Source organism: Sminthopsis crassicaudata, chromosome 1 (assembly GCF_048593235.1).
Source record: "Sminthopsis crassicaudata isolate SCR6 chromosome 1, ASM4859323v1, whole genome shotgun sequence".
In the NCBI taxonomy this organism is placed as follows: Eukaryota; Metazoa; Chordata; class Mammalia; order Dasyuromorphia; family Dasyuridae; genus Sminthopsis; species Sminthopsis crassicaudata.
Genome location: NC_133617.1, coordinates 730,884,241 through 730,910,295, shown reverse-complemented (window position 1 = coordinate 730,910,295; position 26,055 = coordinate 730,884,241). Strand labels below are relative to the sequence as shown.

The window sequence follows — 26,055 nt, the reverse complement described above, 5'->3', positions numbered from 1 at the left end:
AAAAGAGTAGTATTTCTTATAAATCTGGGATCTATTCCTCCAAAGCACAGAGCAGGGTCTCTGGGAGACAGTGAAGAAATATGTGTCTGGGATAAATAATAACTTAGACACTGGACCTAAATGACCTTTGTTTCCTTTCATGATCAGTAGATACTACTCTTCATTGACCAATGGGTCTTTGCAGAAATCCTAAGCCTTGAATGTACCTGGAGTCTTCCAGGTCCCTTGATTGGGCACCTAGCAGTTTTCACTTTTGACACTAGATGGCAGTGGAGGGGAATAAAGGGTTAAACTTTATGGATTGTAGTTTACTGAGCCCTTCCCTCTTCTAGTCATTCCTTCTAGGCAGCAAAGACAGAAAATCATTCTTCCTCCACTTAATTCTTTCAGCAACAGATGGCAATGCAAGCCCTCGTCTATTTCCAGAGCCATCTTGTGGGTCCGGAAGGCACAATCCTAAGAATCTGAGTTCAGATGATGCCCTCAACTCCATGCCCAGTTCAACAACTTTACTGGTTAATAGCAATTTTTTTTTTCTTCCCAATGAGATGACTTACCTCCATCTCATATTGATTTAAAAAAATCTTTATTTCTGGCATCCAATCTACAACTACAGTGATGACGTACATTTTTTTCTTATCATTACTAAATAGTTTTAGGAATTAAAAACTTATACCTCAAAGTCCTTATGCTAATCATATCAAATAAGATCCTGGGAAACAGGACTCTTATCCTAAGTGCTTTTTGTCAGTGAGACTGCTTTTTCCATCTTTCCTACATAACTGTCTTTGTGTCTGTCTCTTTAACAAATCTGTCCACTGCTGGTAGCATGCTAGATAGGTATTCTCTTTCCTAAGGAAATCCTGAAATGAAAGAGGTGCCCATCACCAGGTCCTTAAGTGGTAGATAACTGGGACAACCTTGTCTCATCTTGTGGGTTTGTTGTAGAAGGGATTCTACAATTCAAATCCAGGATTGGAAGGAACCTCGTGAGCCATTTAGTCCTCTCTAGTCCCGTACAAGAAACACCTCTATGACAAGCAGTCCTCAATTTTTGGGTTTTTTTTTTTGGTGTGAAGATCTCCAGTTAGGTATAGTTAATTTGGATCACACGGCCTCTGAGTTGCCTTCCCATTCAAAGATTATGGATTTCACTAAGGCTTTTCAAAGGAGGCAGTTGTCATGTTCCTAGTACACTATAACAGTATTGTTAAGGTTCCTGTAATGGTCTTTTAGTTGTATACTATTGTTAGTATTTATGCGATATAGTTCCTCTGACCATTTTATGCCACATTAGAACTCTGGTCTTTGTGTCCACAAAGAGAAAAACTATTTCTCAGATGCCAAGAACCATTATAAATATCTTTCATTATCGAGGAAACCTTTTACACCATGGAAAATGTCACTGTAAATAATTTTGAACACCCACCGAGTTAGGAAAAGAAATTGTTGTTGAAAAGCATGTCCTACCCAGGCCATCTGTGGGGATGGCCATTGTAATTCCCTGCTTCCATATTGCTCCCATCCTACACCGATTAAGTGTGTTAGGAATCTGACAATGGATTCCTGATGGGGAAATCGCTTTGAAACACAGAGGCCAGTAGTTAAAGTCATTAGTTTTTGAGGACGGCTACAAAGAAAATATTTTGTCAATTGTGCAATAAGTATGATTTGCCAGCCCCTGGGTTAGGCCTAACTGCTCGTTCAATTGCTTTTTTAACGCGTCCTTTTCTAAATGGACTCATGCTTGGTGGGAGGCTGACAACAAACCTTCTTGCCTTCAATAGGAAAAAAAAATCAAGGTTATTTAAAGCTACAAGACACCGTGACTCAGATCCTGAATGAAAAGTCTAACTTCTTTAGCTACATGTGCTAGGATGGGGTGGTGGTGGTGTGCAAATTTGCTAGGCAGACTGGGGCTAAACTTTCTTTTTTCCATTAAAGGTATTTACTTATGCAGAAATCCAGAAGATGGCACAATAACATCATTTCTAAATGCTTCAAATCTTGTCTAAAAACATAATCTGGAAGGGAACATGGAGCTAATAAGCAATACTTTTTATGCTGTGTACTCTGGATCCCTAAGGTTCTTAGACCACACCTGAGACATGAGGTAGGTCATAGGAAAGGGAAAATACTTAGAGAAGGAAGCCATGACAAAATTATCAAGCCATTGGATGAGTTTAAATTAAATTAAATTGCATTTCATTTATTATGTGATTCAGGCTTCCTATTTCCTACAGTATTCTCAGAGACATGATAGTAGAGTGACCAAGTAATTTTGGATAAATCTATTAAAGTCCTTGTACCTCAATTTCTCTGCAAAATAAGGGAATTAGACCAGATTTCTTAAACTTTTTTTCACTAACTAATTTTTGACCAAGAAATTTTGATGTCACCCTGGATATATAGGTATATTACTGATAATAAATCATAAAGAAATTTATTTTAAAACAATTCTTTGGTACATTTATAATTTTACCATTTATTAAAGACAAAAAGTCTACTAATGCTTATTTTTATATCAAGAATTAAATCTTGGCAGAATGTGTGATATCTTTTGCTAGTGCCAATTTTTTCACCACCCCCGTATTCAGTTATGTGATCTCACAATTTAAAAAGCTTTGGGTTAGACTAGAGTGATGTTTCTCAAACTTTTGTTCTCAGCATCTTTATACTATTAAACATTATTGAGTGTAGAGAGCTAGCACTCTGGAGAAGTGTCCTTGAAACAAGGATGCTTACAACAAGGTGTAAACTCAGTAGAATTGATAAAGACAATGATTATCTAGTTTAGCATGGTGATTAATAGTTCTCTGGTTCAATATGATTGAATTAATCTTACAACAAATAATGCTTCCCTAGTGATATAATTTGGGGTTCTCACCTCCTTGAGAAGTCAGGGAGGATGTGACTACCTATATTCTAAAACAAAAGAAAGAGGGAGATGTAATGGGCCAGAACTCCTGGAGAAATGTACTTGAAACAAGGATTCTTACAAGGTGTTAACTCAGTGGAATTGATAAGACGATGGTTATCTAGTTTAGCTTGTAAGTTCTCTAGTTCAGTATGTTTGATTTAATCTTACAACAAATAATGGTTCCTAGTGATATAATGATTGGCTTATACTCAGTATGATGAAAGAATTTAATTGTAATAGAATATTTAAGAGGTCAGAGTCAGATCTAGAGACAGCCTCAGAGAAGACAGAGGACTGGAGGCTGGAGCAAGCTCCAGATTCAGAGAGACATTCTATATCCCATCATCATGGTGGCTTGCCTGTCCTCCTGCTTTCCCCACAGAGATCAACGCCCATCTGAAGGGCCTCCAGAAAGCTAGCCCAGCCCCAGGCAAGGAGACAAGACTGTAAAAGAGACAATAAAAAGTTTTGGACTTTATCTCTGGCTATTCTCATAGTGATTACACTGCTGAAAAGAAAGCTGGTCTAAAGACCTCCAGAAAGCTAATCAGAACACTACAATTGAGGATCTCTCCAAAGAATTTTGTTTATGTGGATTATATTTATAGATATTTACATATTAGAAATTAAACAAATTTTGAATTTGTAGCCCGATTGTCTGACAGGGTTTCAGAGATCCCCTGGGAGGATTCTCTGGACCACACTTTGAGAACCACTGGAACTCTACAATCACTTCCAGTGTTAAGCCTCCATAATTTTATAAAGTCATAATTTGCAATTGTGGAAGGAACAGCAAGGTTTGAGGGACGTCAGTTATTCAATCATAAACATTTGTTTAATGCCTACTATGTGTCAGGTACTGTGCTAAGCATAGTAAGTAAACACTGGGGATACCAAAAAAGGGAAAAGAAAATCCCTGTGCTTAAGAAAATCACAATTGAATGCAGGAAATAATAAGCAAACAAATATGTTTTTATGTATGTATGCTTACACATACATAAACATATGTGGATATATTTATACACACGTGTATATGTTTATATACATGTGTATAAAGATTGTGTGTGTGTGTGTGTGTGTGTGTGTGTGTGTGTGTGTGTGTGTGTGTGTGTGTGTGTGTAGGATAAGTGGGAAATAATCAGAAAAAGGAAGGCACCAGAATTAAGAAGGGTTGGGAAACATCCTAAAGATGATGGGATTTTAATAGGGATTTAAAGGAAACCAGGAAAGCCAGTAGACCGAGATAAGGAGGGAGAGCATTCCAGGCATGGGCGACAGCCAGAAAAAAAATGTCCTGAGCATTTTCTGTTCAAGGAAAAGCAAAGACTTTGAATGTCAGAGGATTTTATATTGGATCCAAAAGTCAATAGTGAAGCACTAGAGTTTACTAAGAAGGAGATAACATGATTGTACTTGTGCTTAAGGAATATCAATTTGGCTGAATGGAGGATGGGCTAGAGTTTGGAGAGACCTGAGGCAAGCAGCCACACAAGTGACTATTGCAGTAATCTAGGTATGAGATAATGGGGGAGGGGGTGAGGGGGGGTTTACCAGATGGAGACAGTGTCGGAGGAGAAAAGGTATGAGAGATGTTGGAAAGGTGAAATCAATAGGTCTTGGCAGCAGCTTGGATATGGGAAATGGAGAGAGAGACAAATCCAAAATGACTTCTAGGTTGAGCCTGGGGGACTAGGAGGATGGTGTTGTACTCATCAATAATAGGGAAGGTAGTTGGGGAGGAGGGTTGGGGGAGGATAATGAGTTTGGTTTTATACACATTGAGTTTAAGATACCTATTGGATCTAGTTTAGATGTCTAAAAAGCACTGGGAGATGCAAGATTGGAGGTTAGCAGAGAGTTTGGGACAGGAAAGATAGACCCTGAGAATCATCAGCATAAACGTGGTAGTTAAATCTGTGAAATGGATTCATTCTCAAAATCAAGGAGGTGATCTCATAACCTGCAAGTGAATTGGGTTTAAGTGAGGAAGGGCTGGGTAAGGATACCTGCCTCACTTTCCCCTCCAGAACTATTTGGATCCAGTGGTCAGATGTAGATCAGGATGACTAGAGATGACCCTGGAGAAATGGGTAACCTTGATGATTGAGTCTAGGTAGTAAGTGAGACAAAGAATTTCCTCTTTTTACCTAGTCCAAAAAAAATCTAAATAAATAAATAGACCTGGGCTCTCAGGGTTTCTAGCCAAAGCAAAAATGACTGCTATTTAATATGTAGGGAGAAGAGAAAGTAGTCAGAACAGAATTCTATGGGACATCTAACTTGTTGAAGGGTGTGCTCTGGAGAAAGATTCAGCAAAGCAAACTTATGGAGTCATCAGAAAAGTAGGAGGAGAACCAGGAGAGAGTGGTGTCCCAGAAACCCAGTGATAAGAAAGCATTAAGGAGGAGAGAGTGATCAATTGTGTCAAGGGTTACAGAGATGTCAAGATAAATGAGACTAGAGAAAAGACTACTGGATTTGCTATAAGAACATGATTAGTAACTTTGGAGAGAGCAGTTTGGATAGAATGATAAAGTCAGAAGTCAGCTTGTTAGGGATTAGGAAGAGAGTGATATACCGTGTGTACCCTTTGATCCAGTAGTATCTTTATGGGTTTGTTTCCCAAAGACAACATAAAACAGGGCAACAATAATCCTCATGTACAAATATGTTTGTATTAGCCTTTTTTTTTTTTTTTTTTTTTTTGGTCATAGCAAGGAACTAGAAATTGAGTGGATGCCCATCAGTTAGGGAATGGATGAATTAGTTATAGTGTATGAATATTATACAATATTCATACAATAATATTATTATACAATATTATACAATTATACATCTTTAAGAAATGATGAGCAGGCTGATTTTTTTTTTTATTCATTTTTCCAAATTATCCCCTCCCTCCCTCCACACCCTCCCCCTGATGACAGGTAATCCCATACATTTTACATGTGTTACAATATAACCTAGATACAATATATGTGTGTAAATACCATTTTCTTGTTGCACATTAATTATTAGCTTCCGAAGGTATAAGTAACCTGGGTAGATAGACAGTAGTGCTAACAATTTACATTCACTTCCCAGTGTTCCTTCTCTGGGTGTAGTTATTTCTGTCCATCATTGATCCACTGGAAGTGAGTTGGATCTTCTTTATGTTGAAGATATCCACTTCCATCAGAATACATCCTCATACAGTATTGTTGTTGAAGTGTACAGCGATCTCCTGGTTCTGCTCATTTCACTCAGCATCAGTTGATGTAAGTCTCTCCAAGCCTCTCTGTATTCCTCCTGCTGGTCATTTCTTACAGAGCAATCATATTCCATAACCTTCATATACCACAATTTACCCAACCATTCTCCAATTGATGGACATCCATTCATCTTCCAGTTTCTAGCTACAACAAAAAGAGCTGCCACAAACATTTTGGCACATACAGGTCCCTTTCCACTCTTTAGTATTTCTTTGGGATATAATCCTAATAACAGCAATGCTGGGTCAAAGGGTATGCACAGTTTGATAACTTTTTGGGCATAGTTCCAAATGAGCAGGCTGATTTTAGAAAACCCTGGACAGACTCACATGAACTGATGCTGAGTGAAGTGAACAGAACCAAGAGAACATTGTACACAATAAAAAGATTATATGATGACCAACTGTGATGGACGTGGCTCTTGAACAATGAGGTGATTCAGAGCAATTCCAATAAACTTGAAATGGAAAATGCCATTGACAACCAGGGAGAAAACTATGGAGACTGAATGTGGATCAAAGCATAGAATTTTCACCTTTTTGTTGTTGTTGTTGTTGTTTGCTTGTTTTTTTTTTTTTTCTTTCTCATGATTTTTCCTCTTTTGACTTCATTTTTCTTGCACAACATGAAAATGTGGAAATATGTTTAAAAGAATTGCACATATTTAACTTATATCAGCTTGCTTGCTGTCTTGGGGAGAGGGAAAGTAAGGAAGGGAAGGAGAAAACTTTGGAATAGAAAGTTTTGCAAAAGTGAATGTTGATATATGGGACTACCTGCCATTTAGGGGAAGGGATAGAGGGAAAGAGGGGAAAAGTTTTTGCAAGAGACAATGTTGAAAAATTACCCATGCATATGTTTTGTATATAAAAAGCTATAAAAAAGGGAAAAAAAGTGAATGTTGAAATGAGATGATTTCTGTCTGTTCTGATGATCTATCTAGTGATGATGAGCGCCATGTACACCCAGAGAGAAGACTATGAGAACTGAGGGTGGATTCTAACATAGCATTTCACTCTTTTATTGTTGTGGCAAATTTTATTTTCTTTCTCTTTTTTTGTGCAGAAAAATAATTGTATAAATATGTATGTCTAAAAATAAAAAAATAATAAAAGTATCAAAAAAAGGTGAATGTTGAAAAGTATCTTTGCATGTATTTAGAAAAATAAATACTATTTTAAAAAGAAAAGAAAAAAAAAGGAGTGAGAGGAGAGACTGTGGAGACTCCTTTTGTAGAATGTTGGAGGAATTTAGCTACAAAGACCAGAAGAAGTTATAGGATGATAGTTACTGGAAATGGAAGAATAAAATGAAGGTTGTTTTGAAGATGGAGAAGATATGTGTATATTTCTAGAAAGTAGTGAAGGAGCCAGCCGAAAAGGAAAGATTGAAAAGAATTGTTATAATAAAGATGATAGAGGGGTCATATGGAAGCAATGGGGTGGAATGGGATTGCTTGAAAAGTTTAGGGGTTAGCCTTAGTAAGGGGTAAGGCCAATTCATCATCCAAGATAAAGGTGAAAGGGGAGAGAGGGAAAGGAGGTCCTTGAATGGAAGGAGATGGGGAAGAGGGGAAAAGAGGGACATACTAAGGTGGAATTGGAGAGTGGAAATTGGGCTTGAAGCATGGAACTTTTTACATAGTTTTCTCAACTGTGGAGACAAGGAAAAGAAGTAAAAAGTGGGTTCAAGACTCTCCCTTCAACCTCCTTTCCCCAAAAGGCTGATATTATATAAACTTGAGATACCCTTGACTACGAGGTCCATAATTGCATGGCTCAAGGTGATCTTTATACCCCATGTCCTCTCACTTTGACTTCAAGGTACCCATCTAGATATTGCTCTTGCTATGCACCCACACAAAGAATCACAGACTTTAAGAACTGGAAAGGCCCTCAGTAAACTTCAAGTTCAACTGATATCTGAAAAACAATCTCTCTGTTTAATGTGCTTAATAATTGGCTATCTGGATTCTGCTAAGGGTGGGGAAGATCCACTAATTTATGCAAAAGCCCAATCCACTTTTGGTCTTGACATAATCCCTAAATATGCCTCTTTAATGTCAGTTTTGTTCTGTGGGGCCAAATACCACTCACTTAATCCATCTTCCAATACTCAGAACAGCAATTCTGCCTCCTGCCTCTAGTCTTTTTTTTTTTTTTTTTTTTTCTTCAGGAGAAACATCACCACTTCCTTCATTTGATTCTCATATAGCACAAACTCAAAACCCCACCATAGTTACCCTTTCTTAGAACACATCTCATCTTATAAAAATCTTTTCTAAAAGATGGTACTCAGAATTGAACACAAATCTATATGTGACTCGCCAGAAGTAGAAACTCCTTATTCCTGGACATTCTACTTCTCAATGGAGCACAAGGTTGCATTATCTTTTCTTTTTCTTTTTTTTCTGCTTAATATTGCTGGATAATATTGAGCTTGAAGTCAACTAAAACTGTTAGTTCATTCCAGATAGACTGCTGTCAAGCGCTGATTTCCTCTTCTTCCTCTTCCTCTTACAAAGTCAATTTTGTGGGTTCCATTACATTTCATCTTAATAAATTCAGATCAGTTTTCAAGCCTGTCAAGACCTTTTTGGATTCTGACTGCTGTCCACTGTTAGCCATCACCCTTAATTTTGTGTCATCTGCAAATTTAATGATTATGTCAATGGAAAACCTGATCCTCAGGTATAATGTTACTGAAGAGATGTTGAAGGGCAATGTTAAGTCCATAAAGGGAAGCTGGGTTCCGAGAGGATTTGCATAGGTTCTTTGGAACAATTTCTTTATTCTCAGTTTTATCTCCCTAGGCTAAAACACTGGATCATAAACTGCCTATCAGGGGTATAAATGAATTGCCCTTTTTCTCCCCTTCTTTCTGCTCCACATTTCTTATAGTCAATAGCTAAGAATTTCATTTTATCACATTGGAAGGGTTGTGGTAGACTAGTTGGAACTATAATCCAAGTGAAGATTATAACATCAAAGATATAGAGTTGGGCTGGAGCCTAGATATCAGTCCAGTATCCTTATTTGACAAATGAGGAAACTGGGACCCACAGAGATTAAGGAGCTTGACCAATTATTGAACTACTAAATAAGAGATTGAATTTGAAACAAGTTTTATTTTTTAATCTAGCCCACTTTCCATAGTACCATATTATGTTTCAAACTGATGTGTTAGGAAGAAATTGCTCTCTTGCAAAGAAATACATGAAGAGAAAACCAGCAGCCCCCACAATAGTCCTACTTTCTCTAAAACTAAAGTACAAGGTCACAGTGCTTCTTCTCCAGGGACATTAGCACATCAAGACTTAGGGGAGGAGGTTCTCTTGGAGACACTTTCAAATTACATACATTGCCTCTAGTTACTTATATTTTTCTCTCTCTTATCTTAAATATGTCATTTGAATCTGAGATTCTAGGCAGACATGTCTAGTCCCTCACCCAGCTACAGACTTCAAGAGAATAACCTTGTATCTTCTTTCTTTCCTTTTATTCTCTCAAGGAAGTCTGAAGTTTTTCCTTCTGGGGATAGGGAAGTCATTTTACCTTTCTTTCCTTTAGATGCTTATTTTTATTTTTATAAACAGTATTCTTTTGAATAAATTGTAGCACACATTTAATGATAATTTTATAAAAGCACAAACATTCAAATATATGTTGTCTTGGTCAGTCTTCAGTCAGATATCATGAGGTCAGTGATATAAGTGATATTATCACTATTTTACAAAGGAGAAAAATGAGTCTCCTCATTTAAAAAAAAACAATTAGCAAGAGTTTAATGACTCATGTAAGGTTGTTGGTAACAGTAATCAACATTTATGTTATTTTAAGATCTGCAAAATATTTTGTGTATATTATTTCATTTGATCCTCTTGACAACTCTGTGATATAGATGCTATTTTATCCTCATTTTATAAATGAGGAAACTTAAATTCTGAGTTGGTGTAATGGTTATCATCATTTAGTACATATCTATGGAGGAATTTGAATTCAGGTCATCTTGACTGTCAAGTCTAGGATTTTTTTCCCCTCAATGACACACTACTCCCCAGTAGGTAAATCGGATATTTATTTTCTAGATAAATGTAGAAATGGTGAAGTAGTGGTACTGAGCAAAGTTGCTTAACAACATCAGTTGGTACTCTTCACTCCACTGTTGATTAATTGTCTAGGTGGGTTTTCCAGCATAAACATTCCTCCTCTGTTCTGGAAAGTTGTATTAAAAAGTCTAAAATTCTCTCTATCTTTCGTGGTTCCAGGTCTCCAGTCTGAGACACAACCCTGTAAAAATACTTCATGTTAGGTCTATCTCTTTCATCTCTGGGGATGCTTTCAATTAATTGCTTCTTTATTTGAAATAAGTAATAGTCAATTAACAAAAATCCTAGGTGGAACACTGTTTATAAAGATAAAATTAACATCTAAAATAAAGAAAGATAAAATGACTTCCCTAGTCCCAGAAGGAAAAACTTCAGACTTTTTTGAAAGAATAAAAGGACAGAAAGAAGATACAAAGTTACTCCCTTGAAGACTGTAGCTGAGTGAGAGATTAGTTTCAGCAACATGGTTTCTATCTCATGCTTCTGTCATTAGATCTGTCCAAACTGCCTGCCTCCCAGAGTCTTGGCTTCTTTTTTTCCTGATGACTGTGTTTGCACACTTCCTTTTCAGCTCCCTATAACTTTTCACAGCCTCCCCTTTTCCTTCTCCATCTGTCATGTAAGGTCTTGTCAAAATGGAGTTCCTCTTTGAGACCCTCTCCTTGTCTCAGAGAAGGTCACCAAGAGGTGGCCTGTCATTCTGTTCACTCAAGAGACTTGTTTATTCCTGGTAAAGGATCACTTGTTGTAGCCACAGGTTTACAGTTCATTTATCTTCTCTTTATTTAACTCCTGTTCTGTGATTAGGTCTGGGAAAGACAAACTTCCTTACCTATATGCTAAAGCTGGGGTTTGATTTCCAGCCTCATATTTCCTACTAACATAGTAGAATTTTTTTAATTGAATGAAAACTTCATAGGCTCAAAGATTTAGAACTGGGAGGCGTCTTAGAGGTCACGGAAACCAACCTCCTTATTTTAATAGAAGAGGAAACTGATGGGTCACACAGGTGTCAAAGGTGGAAGGAAACAAAAACATACAGTTACTGGGCCAAAGCCTCACAGGTATTTTGAATGGGAGATGTGGGATTCTATTCTAGGTTTTCTGATTCTAAATCAAGTGCTCCTTCTATTACATTACAGTACTTAACATATAGTGGGTGCTTAATAAATGTTCATTAATTTATTCTGGCACATAGTAGGTACTTGATAAAGGTTGGCACATAATAAGTGCTTAATGTTTAGCATGGCACATAGTAGGTACCTAATAAAATTTTATCAATTTGGTTTGCCACATAGTGTTTAATCAACATTTATCATAAAAAACTCAAAAGATTTCTCATAAAAAACAAACATCCCAGTGTCAACACTAGGACTAAAACTTGTGTCTGAATTTTTTCAACTATCTTGTGCTGATTTATATGGGCAAATCTATCATTTAGAACATGGTTTATAACATTATTTATAGCATGGACTAATGGGGAAGAGTGTTCTAGATGACAAATAATAAAACATAAAATCAAAGGTTATGAACTCTTTGTAAGTCAGATACTATTAAAAAAAAAGCTCTACATACTTTCTTGGAAGAATCTGCCTCTAAAATGAATTATTCTCTCTGCATTTTTCTCTCCTCCTCTCTGGATTTTCAGGGAGGTCTTAAGTCCAGTTTTTATTCACCTAGGATATACATTTTCTTCAGTGTTTGGAGAGCAGAAACTTCACTCTGTGCACAAATGGAGCAAAGACAGGATTTGGGCATAAAGAACTTTCATTCTCTCTATTTTCAACTTCTCTATGAAATCTCCAAAGCATCATGAGCTATCCACAAGAAGCAGACTTCAGTTTGATGACCTACCTCTACTTCTTTCTCTTGCTATCTCTAGTAGAGCCAAAATATAGTCATATATGGCCTATTACTAGTATTTTTAGTAGGCACCATATTTTAACATACATTTTTACAATATTTTTATAATCATCTACCACAAGAAGTGGTATAAGGTTTATAATCTTTGTATTTAGTGTATATACATATATACTTGTACATCTTACCTTTCTGAATTCAAACCTGACCTCAGATACTAGCTGGATGACCCTAGAGAAGTCACTTATCCCTACTTGCCTCTGTGTTCTCATATGCAAAATAATCTGGAGAAGGAAATGGCAAACCACTTCAGTATATTTGCCAAGATAATCCCAAATGGGGTCATAAAGAGTCAGTTACAAGTAAAAACCAACTAAACAAGCATAATATCTGTCCATCTTGTTTTCCTTGATAGAATGTAATTTCCTTGAGGGTAGGGACTACTTTGTTTCTGTGTTTGTATTCCTACCACCAACTATTGAACCAATAAAAATTTATTAAGTGCTGACTGTGTGCCAGATCACTGCCTTGTCATGGGAGAGGGGTTTGGGTAGCTCGATGAAGCTAAGATCTGGGTTGTATGGGGTTACCCAAGATGAACAGGTCATAATGGAGAGTTCTGATTAAAGATATTTCACCAGAGAAGGAAATGGCAAACAACTCCAATAACTTTGCCCAAATAACCCCCCAAAACCCAAACTACCAATCCATGGACAGTACTAAAATACTAAAAGAGAGGAATACATCAGGTTGGAAGGGCCTGGCAGGTGATAGTCTACAGGATCACAAAGAAGTAGCCATGATTGAAGCACCTGTGCTAAACACAACTGACATGTATCCTAATTTGCTGAGGATACAAAAAGGGGCAAGAGACAACCCCTGCCCTCAAATAATTTGCAATTTAATGGGGGAGACAATAAACAAATATGTATAAATAAACTACATGCAGAAAAATAGGAAGTAATTATCAGGATGTCGATATTGGATATAAGAGGGTTGGGAGAGATTTATCAGAGAAAGTAGCGTTTTAATTAGGATGTAAAGGAATTCAGGGAAATCAGTAGTCAGGGAAGGGAAGGAAAGTTTTCTAGGCATTGGGAAGTAGTCAAAGATAATGCCAGGAGTCAAGAAGAGTGCCTTATGGGACAGGCAGGAGGCCAGTGTTATTGGATTGAAGAATATGTTGGGTAATAAGGTGCAAGAAGACCAGAAAGTTCAGAGGAAACCACTTAATGAAGGGTTTTGAGTGCCAAACAGAGTATTTTGTTTTGGCTCCTGGAGGCTATAGGGAAACCACCAGAGTTTACTAGGTAGGACAATGGCATGGTTGGACCTATACTTTAGGAAAATCACTTTAGTGCCTGAATGAATGATGGATTGGAGGCAGGCAGATCTATCAGCAGGCTAATGCAGTAATCCAGGTGTGAGGTAATGAAGATTTCACATTTAACAAAGACTTGTTGAAGGATTGACCCAAGAAAGAGCCAGGCTAATAATGCACAAGAACGAGGGGTGAAGATGGACCTGAAGCCTGATTGATGGATAGATACTCAGAAAATGACAAAAGACACAGGGAGAGCTTCTGCATATAGCTTGGGACCATTTTCAAGAAAGGCTCTGGGAGATAGCTTATTCAAGATCAAAAGGGATGGGAAAGCTGCAGTATGAGCCAGTGGAGAAAATGCTGCTGTCCATGAGCAGCAGGTAGTTAAGTATCAGTTTTCATTACATAGTATAGCCTCTAGGCTACTTCCTCCATTCTCCATTTCTGCTCATATAGCTTTTGTGGACTGATGTTTGATCAACAAGAAGATTTAATTGGCACTTGTTGTCCCAGGCTGACCAAGGCAGGAAACTGAACTCCCATTTTTAGAAAGATTCTCAACAAGACTTCAAATAATAGGTATATGTAATTTTGAGTTGGAAGAGGGTAGGGCTTAGTGATCATTTTAAGCAGAAATTTAATTTCCCTTCTTCCTTCTCTATCAATTCTACTTCACCAAGGTCATGCTGCATACTACATACTTTATCGTTTGGTTAGGTACCAACAGCAATGGAAGGAAGGACTGGCTCATCTGACGAAAGGCCCAGTTGCTCCTCTGGATCCCCATAATACCTTACATGGTTTCACATCTGCCTCTATAGTTCCCTTCTTCCATTGTTGAGTTGGGAGACCCCAGGCTGGCCATGCTTCATTGCTCTCCCTATCTGAACTCCATGGCTAACACTCTACAATCCCCACCTCCATTCCATTTCACTTCCTTTTATATGTTGTTGTCCTTAAATAAAAGATAAGCTGCTTAAGGATGGGATCTGTCTTGGTTTTTTGCTTCTTTTTGTACTCCCAGCATTCAATTCAACTTGCTGACATAAAGCAAGCCTTTGCTAAATACTTGTCAAGAAGTAACCAAAATCAGTGAAGTGATACTATTGTGTGAAGCATCATGTGAACTGATTTTGATTGAAGATTATTTTCCTTATGACTTGTTTCCCATCTCACCCATTTTTTTCCAATAAGGAAAAAGTAACTGTGCTAATTAAGGGACACATAAGGATAGGTCTTGGATGAACACTTTGGTGTTAGGAACTCCCAGAAAAGGAAAGCTCCTCTATCTATGCAAGTTGGCACATTCTCTAAAACTTATAGTCTCAGAGAATTGAGCAACGTGCAGAGTGCCAGTGCATGATGGGGGGGGGGGGAAGCGGGGAGGGAATCTCAACCTTCCTAGGTCTTCAGCCTTTATTCTATGCTATCTCAAGGGGAGGGGGCATTGTCCCCCAAAACATATGGTGGCTAATCATGCTTATTATAAACATTTCCTTGTCACAAATGAATCAGTGTATCTTAAGCATGACTTGAGGGATGAGGTTATTTTCCTATGGCAGAAAAGGCATTTTCTCCCTCTCTTATCTTTTCCCCTCCCTCAACAGTATAGCTTAAAATAGAAAGAGGACATCTCATTTTATGCAAGAAGTGTGTGCCTGGAAGGTTGTGTTCAAAATGAATTTGGGCAGATCTGATATTGTAAATGAAGTAGAAAGGATGCCGAGCACATCTTAGACATACAGTGTTTGCTGCTTGATCGAAAGATCGAGACACTCATTACTTTTATAGAGAGGGAAAAGATATCAAAATCATAGATTTAGAATTAGGAGAGACCTTAAAGGTCATCATATCGAACCCTCTTCATTATACAGATAAGGAAACTGAGGCACAGGAGGTTGTGACTTGCTTGAGGAAACATAGAAATAAGGGTTGCTGGTAGGATTTCAAGTTCATCTTCCAACCTTATGTTCATGTCCAACCCTAGCCCATTTTGTCTTTGTCACTTTCTCCTTTTAGCTGTCTCTGTTTTTCCACTCTCTCACAGAATGTATGTATCTTTATCTCTGAATCTCCATCTCTTGCTCCCCTCTGTCTCTTTCTATGTGTTTTTTTCTGTCTCTGTCTTTTGGTCTTTCTCTTCTCTCCTTTTTCTCGTTCTCTCATTTTTTCCTTCTTTTACTTCTCATTTTGAGAGCTCATTTAGCTCACGAATTTTGTCCTTTTTAACACATACATATATATATGTGTGTATAAATGTGTGTATGTATATATACGAACACATAACCTTATATATATCAATAGCATTCACAAAATGGGGGCACACGTACAAATAAATGCTTTAATGTATTAAAAGAGGCAGTGAGGTACAGAGAGGTGAATGTAGGGCTTGGAGTACCAGAAAGAAGCACAGACATAGGACAGCTTTGGAAACTACAAATTCAACTTTTTATATACTTTAAAAAACAAGCTAAACCAAGCAAAAATGTTCAGTTTTGTGTGCAAGCCTGGTTTTCTGTTTTATTTTGAATGTGGAAAAATTCATCTTAGTATTTGTGAAATTCAGGAGAAAAGGAGGAACAGAGACAGATAGAAACACAGAGAAAAGAAGTAAAAGAAGGGAAAGTGAGAGAAAGAAAAAGGAGAGGAGAGACAGAAAGACAGAGATAGACACAGAGATAGAGACACACAGAGAGATAGAAACAGAGGGTAGCAAGAGACAGAGAGACAGAGACAAAGATATATAAAGATTGTGAGAGAGCGAGAAACAGAGACAGCTGAAAGGAGAAAGTGACAGAGACAGACACACAGAGAGACAGAGAAAGAGTGATAGAGACAAAAAGAAACAGAAAGACAAAGACAGACAGATGGAGACAGAAAAAGAGATAGCCAAGAGGAGAAATTGACAGAGAGACAGATAAAGAGAGACAGAGACAAAGAGAGACAGAGAGAAAGACTAAGTGACAAAGACAGAGAAAGACAAACTTAGGCAGAGAGAGAGAGAGAGAGAGAGAGAGAGAGAGAGAGAGAGAGAAACAGAGAGAGAGAGAGAGAGAAACAGAGAGAGAAACAGAGAGAGAGAGAGAGAGAGAGAGAGAGAGAGAGAGAGAGAGAGAGAGAGAGAGAGAGAGAGAGAACTGAATTTGGGGACCTGAATTCAAATCCCACCCAATATTGACTAGCTGAGTGATCTTAGGCAAATCACTGAAATTCCAAGCCTCAGTTTCCTCAATTGAAAAATATTTATAATATCTGTAGTTATTTCCTTCACCTCATTGCTGTGGGGCTCAAAGGAAGCACTCGGTTTTGCAAAGTTTAAAGTATCATCTAAAGTCAGTTTTTATTGGTTATTTTTACACTGAATATGGTTTACCCAGAGATTAATTCTTTACAATGTAAACCAATCCTGATGAGGAAGAAAGATGGGAGTTTGCAGTGAGTGGTGAGAGAATTCACAAATATCGAATTTTTATAGGATGTGTAGACAGACATAAGTGAGAGCCGGTGAATATGAAGTGTAGTGTGTTATACTAAGGAGTGTCAGGGATTTTGTCAAAGCTTCAAGAAGGATGATATTGATGAGGAAAACAGTCATCAAAAAGGTAGCTTTTAAAGCAGCACTGGGAAAAAAGAAAAATATCAAAAATATCAAAGAAAAGAGATGCACTCAGGTCAAGGTGAAAGGTATAATGATAATTGCAATGATCTTGTACTTTCTAAATGCATGAGGTCATGGGGACAGGCTTACTAGGACCTCAAAGGCTGTCTAGTTCAATTCCTGCACTTTAGAGCTAAGGGAAGGGGGGGACCACATTTGTGATCTGAACAAAGACCCAGAAATAGACATCCGTAGTACCAAGGAGATGGGATTTGAACTGTGATTCCAATATCTTTATATTCTCTCAGGGGGAGATAACTTTGGGACACTAACATTCTCAGCACGATGCCTGGCACATAATAGTTATCTGATAAATATTTGTTGATTTTTTAAATCTTCTTCTTTTTTCCTTTCACTCTGTTTTTTTATTCCTTCCTTTCTCTTTCTCTTTCTTTTTTCTCTTTTTTGCTCTCTTTGATTTTCTTCCTTCCTCTCTCTTCTCTCTCTTTTTTTCTCTTTCTCTTTCTCCTTCCCTTCCTTCCTTCCTTCCTTCCTTCCTTCCTTCCTTCCTTCCTTCCTTCCTTCCTTCCTTCCTTCCTTCCTTCCTTCCTTCCTTCCTTCCTTCCTTCCTTCCTTCCTTCCTTCCTTCCTTCCTTCCTTCCTTCCCTTTTTTCTTTCTTTCCTGCTGAACTGGCCAAGGGAAGGCTAAAGATAACATTTACCTAGATTTTGGCAAAGCATTTGACAAAGTATCTGCTTTATGCTACTATTACACCTCACTGAAAATCAACAAGGATTTCCCCCCCCTAAGAATTGCCCTCCCCCCCAATTGATCACAGGCAAACATTGCTAGGGTAGCATTGTTTCCAACATTGGACAATTTTTTATACTTATGCAGAAATCTTAATTCTGAATCTAGTTTCTCTTGGCATATAGAGCCAACCCTAGTGTCCAGAAGAAATATCTACTGGAATTAGATGTCCAAAGGAAGAGCAAGGGAAAGGCCCGATGATTTCTCTCCCTTGCAAATTAGAATAGCAGTGAATGTAATTTTAAAAAATCTGTAAGTTATCCCAAAGGAGAAATATGAAAAACAACTGGAAACATTTCCTTAGCAACACAAATAAGATCATAGCAAACATACGGGTTGCAAATGGTTGGATGTGGTCACTGTATTTATTCATAATAGGTTTTAATAATGCCTTAATAATGGAAAATAACACATACATACATGGAATATAGTTTTCCCTGAAGTTTTTCTTGGGCTTGGAGAAAACTGTCCAACTTTTCCTAATCTCTTTGGTCCTTGGAATCAGGGAAAGAAGTCTTAACCCAAGGTTTCTATGCGTGAGGGCTCTGGTGATATTATCTTCCTTCCGGTCAGACTGGACATACAGAAGGACAGACACCAAGGCTTTGGCACATCCGTATCCGGGAGAAGTCTTGCATAGCTTGTTAATGAAAAGTGATCATCTCGGACTCGATAGCCTCTTTCTGCTAACAAACTCTGATCCCGTAGAACATTCATGGAACCTGCAGTGGTCCCAATGATCCAGCGGCCCAAAGATCAGGATATGGGTAAGGATATAAATAAAAATAGGCACTATACAATATACATGACCCACATCGCTGGTTCTGTTCTTCAGCATGCTACCTTTCACCAGACACTGATCCTGTGTGGTCAGTGGGGGAACTCTGGTAATCAGTTCATATTTTTAGGTTCTATTGGCAAAACCATCTGACCACATTTGTTTTCCCGGCATTCTGTAATGTGGCAGCTCCATCAACCTCCATTTTGATTTGCAGGGAAATCAAGGCACCATGAGCAGAAGCAAAGTAGTGAGTGATTATCGATAGAAAAAGGAGAGATTCTGCTCACTTAAAACAAAGTAGACATTCACAATAGGATTAAAAAACATTTGATCATTTGATTTTATCGAAATGAATTTTTTTTTGGCCATCTCAAGTTTTCCTTCCATTCTTCCATTTTTTAGGTCTATGTTCTCTATTCTAATCTTAAACATTATTGAAAATATACATTAGCACCATCACAGTTGCTTTTCACAGAGTGCATGTGAAATTCAACATGAACTCTGACATAATTAGAAACCTGTATATTTTGTGACACCAGTCTGTATATTCTGTGATACTGTTATAATTTCCTAGAAACCATTCCATTAAAATGCAAAATAAATCCAAAATAAAAATAAAAAAATTGTGTTTTCATGTAGCACCTTAAAAGGGTTGTGGCTTTGCTTTTTCAAAAAATTACAATACAAAAGTAACAATATAAACAATGTACAGATTGAAAGTAAACCATAATGTACCGTGATAATACTACAGGAACATTTTGTCACAGAACTACATACGATGTAGAGTACGTAAAATGCAGTAGTCTGGCTGCAAAAGACAAAATGAGCATAAAGGCAGCCACAGGAGAGACATTTTACGTACAAAAATATTAAATCACAATAAATAATTTTAAACATAAATATTAAACTTTACATCATTAGGATATTCCACATATATATATATATGTTTATGTACACACACATACACACATACATACAAACTCACACACTTAAGTCTTCACACCACATACTTACACACATAATTGCACACATGCGTGCACACACACAGACACAGACACACACACACACCCCAAAATTTAAGGTGGAGGTATTGCATTATGATCCTTCATCCATCCCATAATGGTATCCTTTTTAAAGCACCTAAAAGAAAAAAAATATGGTTCTTCTTAATAACGTGGGCTAATCTTTTACAAACTTTTAATTCTTCTAATTTAATGATGATGACAGATGTTAGCATTTACATATCGCTTAAAATATGAAAAGCACTTTCAAATAATATCTCATTTGATTTCCATGAATATCCTGTGAGGTAGATGCTATTTTTATTCTCCCTTTAAAGAAGGAGAAACAGAAGCAAATAAAGGCTATTTTTAAATATGTGTATTTATATAATTTATATTAGTTTGTTTACCATTTCAAGGAAGAATGAGGGAGGGAGAAGTAGAATTTGGAACTCAAAACTTTTTTTTTGTTTGTTTAAAATTGTTTTAACATATAATTGGGGGAGAATATAAAATAGATAACAATAAAAATATTTGTATATATATGTTTAAAGTTGCTAGCTGAATAATATTCTATACTAATGGAATTCTCATTATCTTCCTCTTATTGATGTTATTGAATTGTTTCAATCTTGTATAATTTTTCATGATCCCCTTTGGGATTTTCTTGGCAAAAATACTGGGGTAGTTTGTCATTTCCTTCTCCAGCCCATTTCACAGATGTGGAAAATGAGGCAAACAGAGTGAAGTGATTTGTCTTGGATCCCAGAGTTAGAGCCGAGGTCAGATTTGAAGTTAGATTGTTCTGCTACCCTCATTATTCCTTTAATTAACTGGTGAGTATGCAACTACTCTACTTTTAAAACTTTCCTACTCTTGGGAGGAGAGCCAGGGTTATTCAACACCTAGGGGAATTGGAACATGATCTTAGAAGCTCTCTGGTCTGAGCTGTCCTTGACCATGAATTCTCTCTAAAAGATCGCTAGCAGGTACTCATTCAGCCCCCAATTGAGCCTCTCCTTCCAGAGGCAGCCCCCTCCAATTCAGCTCTCATTGTTAGGGCATTTTTCTGATACTTTCACTGATAGCAAGTACGTCTGTCCCCATCTGACAGCCAGCCTAAGGTTCGGGAGGCCAGGCCCTCTGGGAAGCTCAGCACCTTACTTCTTTGAATTGTCCATTTTTCTCAAGCATCAGAGGAAGCTTCATTTTTCCTCCCTTGGGGACAAATGGCTGAGGGAGTGAGGGCATTTGGAGAAGGAAAAGTTACCCTTTTCTCCTTAATTAATAGATCACAGGAAGGGAGAACTAGAGCTAAGAGCAACCTTAAAGGTCACACAGGTGAGAAAATTGAGTCCCAGAGAGGGTGAGCTACCTAAAGTCACACAAGTCAGTCAGTAATGGCGTGGTTAAGATTTGAACTCAGGTCTTCTAGCTAATGCTCCTTCTACCACACCGTACTGCCTTCTCTGATGGCCAATGGTATACAAATTGATGCAAACTTGAAAAGGGGACTGAGGCAATCATGATCTCTTTGTGTAGCTCTGGTGCTTAGCAAAGTCCATGATATAATAATAGTCATTTTAAAAATGTTAACTGAATTGAATCAAATCAAGTGATCCCAGGTGTGGAAAAGAAGGTATTTTAGCCTAATGAGGAAGGAGCGGGGAGTGAGAAGAGAGAGGGACCATAAGGAAAACAAAACTAAACAAGAAGCTGCAGCTACTGACTGTACTTGCCCCAAATTGTCCCCTTCCCCCCTCTCTTCCTCCTTCCCCTTTGATCCCCAAAGACAGACCCATTAATAACCTACCAGTATCAGAGCACTCGCACCTCCAGGCCGGTTCCAGAAGACGGTGTGCATTTTCCACAGTATCCACCACATTTCCCAGTGACTTTGGTGCCATCCTGAAAAGAGATGTGTCATATTAGGAAGCGGCTATGGTGGTAGAATGTTTGCTCATGTGCAGGGATGGATGTGCCCAGAGACCATCCCTGATTCCTTTTTTATTTTTTTAAAGTTTAGAGCTTCCTCATAGATACCCTGCTAAACAACTTCCCATTTTATCAATGATTCTAGTCATCTACAACCAAAGGTAAAAAGAGTCATTTTGTTAGTCATTTAACCCACAGGTCACTGAAATCATGAAATGTGCTTCCCATTTCCTGAGAGAAAGGTGATACGCTCAGGGGGCAGGTTAAGACATATGATGATGTTTCATCTGGAATTGTGGTAGCTTATTGCATTTATCAGTTATGAAATCCTTCAAGGTTGATCATCTTTACACTATTGCTCTCATTGTATACATATTTTGGGTTTTCCTCACTTCACTTTGCATCTCTTCAGACTGATCTTTGTAATCTCATATTTTTCTGAGACAATCACCCTGATTAGTTATTCTAGCACGCAACAATATTCTATCATATCCATATACTCTAACTTGTTTGGCCATTCTACAATTAATGGGCAGTTTCCAATTCTTTCCCTTTGAAATAGGAGCCTCTAAGATGATCTTTTTCTTCTTTCTTTGGGGATGATAGGGTTAAAGCTAGTTAAGATCTCAGAGCATCCTTGAGTCCAATCCCCCATTTATAAGTGAAGAAACTGAGGTGCTAAGGATAGATGACTTTCCCATTGTTACACAGCTAGTACTTTTTTGATATCAAGTCCAGGACTCTACCCATCATACCATATTGCTTTTAGGTGCTCTTTTAGTGCATGTTCTTTTAGACTTTCAGCTTTTCAAGGAAATATTCTATTTTTCTTGTTCTTTCTCTCCTCTTCCCCACAGTTATGTTCTTATGAATTTTATAAAGAGGTTAGGAGTTGAAAATAACAAGAAATGGGGTTCTCCTTATACTGGTGGTGGTCTTCCTTTTTCAAGTTTCCACAGCCAAGCTGACCTTCACTTTCCTATTCAAACCTGCCTGTCAAAAAGAGAAGGCCAGAAGAAATAGGCATCCATGTTTCTGGGGGAGATCTGGATTTTCTGATAGGTTAGGGGAATGCAGATGGTCATATCTGTGATGAGAAGGGTGATTTTAGAGAAACCTATGAAGTTTTTGTATGAACTGATGCAGGGTGAAGTGAGAGAAACCAGGAGAACAATTTTCACAATAAAAACAACTCTAGAGAGATAAAGAACTTCAAAAGACCCAAGAATTCAGATGAATGCAATGACCAGCCATTATTTCAGAAAAACCACCTACCTTCTTTAATATCTTTCCAAACATTTCTGACATTATTCTCCTTATCATTTCTTATAGCACAATAATGTTCCACCACAATCATATACCACAACTTGTTCAGCCATTCCCCAATTTATGGAGATCCCCTCAATTTCCAATTCTTTGCTACCACAAAAAGAGCTGCTATAAATATTTTCATACATAAATGTCATTTTCCTTTTTCTTTAATCTCTTTAGGATATAGACTTAGTAGTATTGCTGGGTCAAAGAGTCGTGGTTTTATAGCTTTATAGCATATAACTATGCATGTTTGATAGAAGGATTTTCTTTTTCTTTTTCAGGTAGGGGAAAAGGAGAGTTAAAAATTATAAATTAAAAAAAGTTTTAAAAATATTAAAGGGTCATATTTGAACTGTTAGAAGAGAATTCACATCAGCTTAGAGCTTGACAAGACTTTGGAGGAGGTCTAAATGAGTTCAAAGTAAAATTAAAAATTTCCTTTGTAACATGGTCAATAAGTGGTCACCTCTGAAAACCTCCAATGACAGGGAACCAATACCTCCCAAGGGAGCTTAGTCCATTTTGTAAGACCTATAATTATTAGAATTCTAGTCCTTAAATTAAGCCTCAATCTCCTTCCCTAGGCATTGAAGGGATTTCATTCTCTGGAAGGGGTGACTGTGTGTATGTGATTCAATTCCCACCTTCTCCAAGGCGCTTTCCCTGTCTACTACACTTTAATCAGTCAGTAATCCCTACCACTTAACACTTAATTATATATCCATAATCACAGAATTGCAATAATTACTCCTGATTCTAGAGGTCCATGGTGGCGTATGGACTGCCATTAGTTCAAAGTCTAGTTCTATTTCTGCTAAGGCATATTACCTCCCTCTCCCATGCCAATTCTCATTAGATTTTTTTTCCCCATTAGATTATTGTGTTTGCTCATATTTGTACATGTTTTATCCTCCAATAGAATATAAATTCCTTGATGGCAGATATTTTAACATCCCTAAGCATCTAGTATATTTCCTTTGCTCTAAATAAGTTTTTTGTTTCAGTTAAGTTATCAAAGTCAATTTAGATTTATTTACTTTTGTGGTGTTCAGCTAAGCCTTATTAATTTTGGACTCTTTGAATTTGGAATTCAGACAAGAGGCTGATTTCAAGTATACCTTTGCACTAATTATGGAAGAAAAAAAAAAGACTTGCTAAGCAAATGGAGACCATAAATGATATCGGAGGGAGATCTACAGGAAAAATAGTTTTACAACACTGTGCCATACCCTATCTCTTATGTCTTGTCATCTATTTTGAAGAGCAGAAAGCTGCTTGTGTATCCTTCTATCTTTCTAGGAAGAAGAGAAAATTCAGAATCAAATGAGTACTAAGTAGTCTAGTGCTTGAGAAACACAAAGTTTTCAGTTATTCACGCAAGAATTCACTATTTGACAAAATAGTTGGGAAAACTAGAAAGCAGTTTGGCAAAAACTAGGCATTGATCAACATTTCACATCATATATTCAGATAAGTTCCAAATGGGTATATGACTTAAAAATAAATTACTAAAAAAATTAGATGATCAAGAAAAAAAATCAACTAGCAGATTTATGGATAGAGACAAGATATAAAGAGAATCATAGAAGATAAAATGGAGTTTTTATTGTAGAAATTTAAAAAGGTTTTTTTTTGCACAAATAAAACAAATGCAGCTAAAATTAGGTGAAGCAGGTAAATGGATAAAAATCTTCATAGCAAGTTTTTCTGATAAAGTTCTTATTTTTAAAATATATCAGAAACTGATTCAGTTTTATAAGAACAAGAGCTACTTCCCATTTGGGAAATGATCAAAGGATTTGGAAAAAATTTCAAAGGAAGAAATTCAAACTATAAATAGCCTTATTTAAAAAAAATTAAGTCACTAATATTCCAATTAAAATAACTTTGGAGTATTACCTCACAACTATCAGATTGACAAAGTTAACCAAAAAAAGGACAAATGCTGGGAGGGCTCTAGGAAAACCAATCTATAAATTCAATGTTGACAGAGTTATCAATGTGTCTAGCTTTTCCGAAAAGCAATCTGGAACAATGGCCAAAAAGCTATCACACCATGTATTTCTTTTGACTCAGTTATGTCACTACTGAGTACATACTCCAAAGAGATTGAAGAATAATATATATATATATATATATATTTATATATATGTGCAAAAATATTTATAGAAGCTTTTTTTGGTGGTGGAAAAGAATGAGAAATTGCGAGGGTGTCCATCTACTGGGGTTTTAACAAGTTATGGAATTTCAATGTTCTGGAATACTATTGTGCTATAAAAATGATGAAGGGGGTAGTTTCAGATAAATCTGATACTAGTATAAACTGATACAAAGTGAAGAAAGTAGTCTCAGAAGAACAGTTTTTTTTTTTACAATAACAATAATATTGTAAAAACCGAACAATTTCAGTGAAGTTGTTTATCATGAATGACTCATGATGAAACATGAGAGATTCAGAAGGCAGATTGAGACATAGTGAATGTTGGACGTGGCCAATGGGGAAAACTGTTTTGCACAACTATATGTGCTTATAACAGGAGTTTTGTTTCTTTTCTATTTCAATAGGGAAATAAATTGAAAGGACAGTGGATTTTAGTTTGTAAAATAAAACCTAAAAATTTAAAAATGTGAATTTTTAGCTGAGAGCTCTTATCACTTAAACTAATTCTTCTTAATTATATACACAGGAAAATCCCATGGATAGAGAATAAGCACTGTCTAGATTATGATATGCAGTTGGATGGAAAGTCCATCGAGTTAAGCCACTGGTACCTATATCCTGGCCAGCAAAGGGACAATGAACTGGATCCAGAATGAAGGAAGGAGGAGAGCAGGTTAGTACATACTTTGGAAACTGTTCAGTGTTTTTAAATGACTCCAAGTTGCTCAATGAAACAGAAATCCATGTTTGTCCTATCTATATATTTTTGGTAAGTAGCTAGTGTGTTAGACTGAGAGAAAGGAAAATAAGAATTTGAATCCTGTCTCATATTTATTATAGATGTGATCTAGAGAACCAACCTTTCTCAGTCTCATCTGGAAAATGGGTTTAATAATAGCACCTATTTTACAAGGTTGTTGTGAAAATCAAATAAGATAATATTAAGTGCTGTATAAATATTACCATTATCATCACTCTGTGGGTCTGAATT

The 26,055-nt window shown here is 37.0% G+C and overlaps 1 protein-coding gene across 3 annotated transcripts in view; it reads right to left on the bottom strand.

Annotated features, from left to right (window-relative positions):
• Window positions 1-18,218: 18,218 nt before the first annotated feature.
• Window positions 18,219-26,055, bottom strand: part of ADAMTS9 (ADAM metallopeptidase with thrombospondin type 1 motif 9) — a 183,595-nt gene continuing 175,758 nt past the window's right edge. For all 3 annotated transcript variants that reach the window (XM_074284175.1, XM_074284176.1, XM_074284177.1), the window contains 2 exons: window positions 21,468-21,562; window positions 18,219-19,793 (listed from right to left, as the gene is read on the bottom strand). In XM_074284175.1, coding sequence (XP_074140276.1) covers window positions 21,473-21,562 — 90 coding nt within the window. In that variant the 3' untranslated portion in view covers window positions 18,219-19,793; window positions 21,468-21,472. The remainder of the gene's footprint in view (window positions 19,794-21,467; window positions 21,563-26,055) is intronic.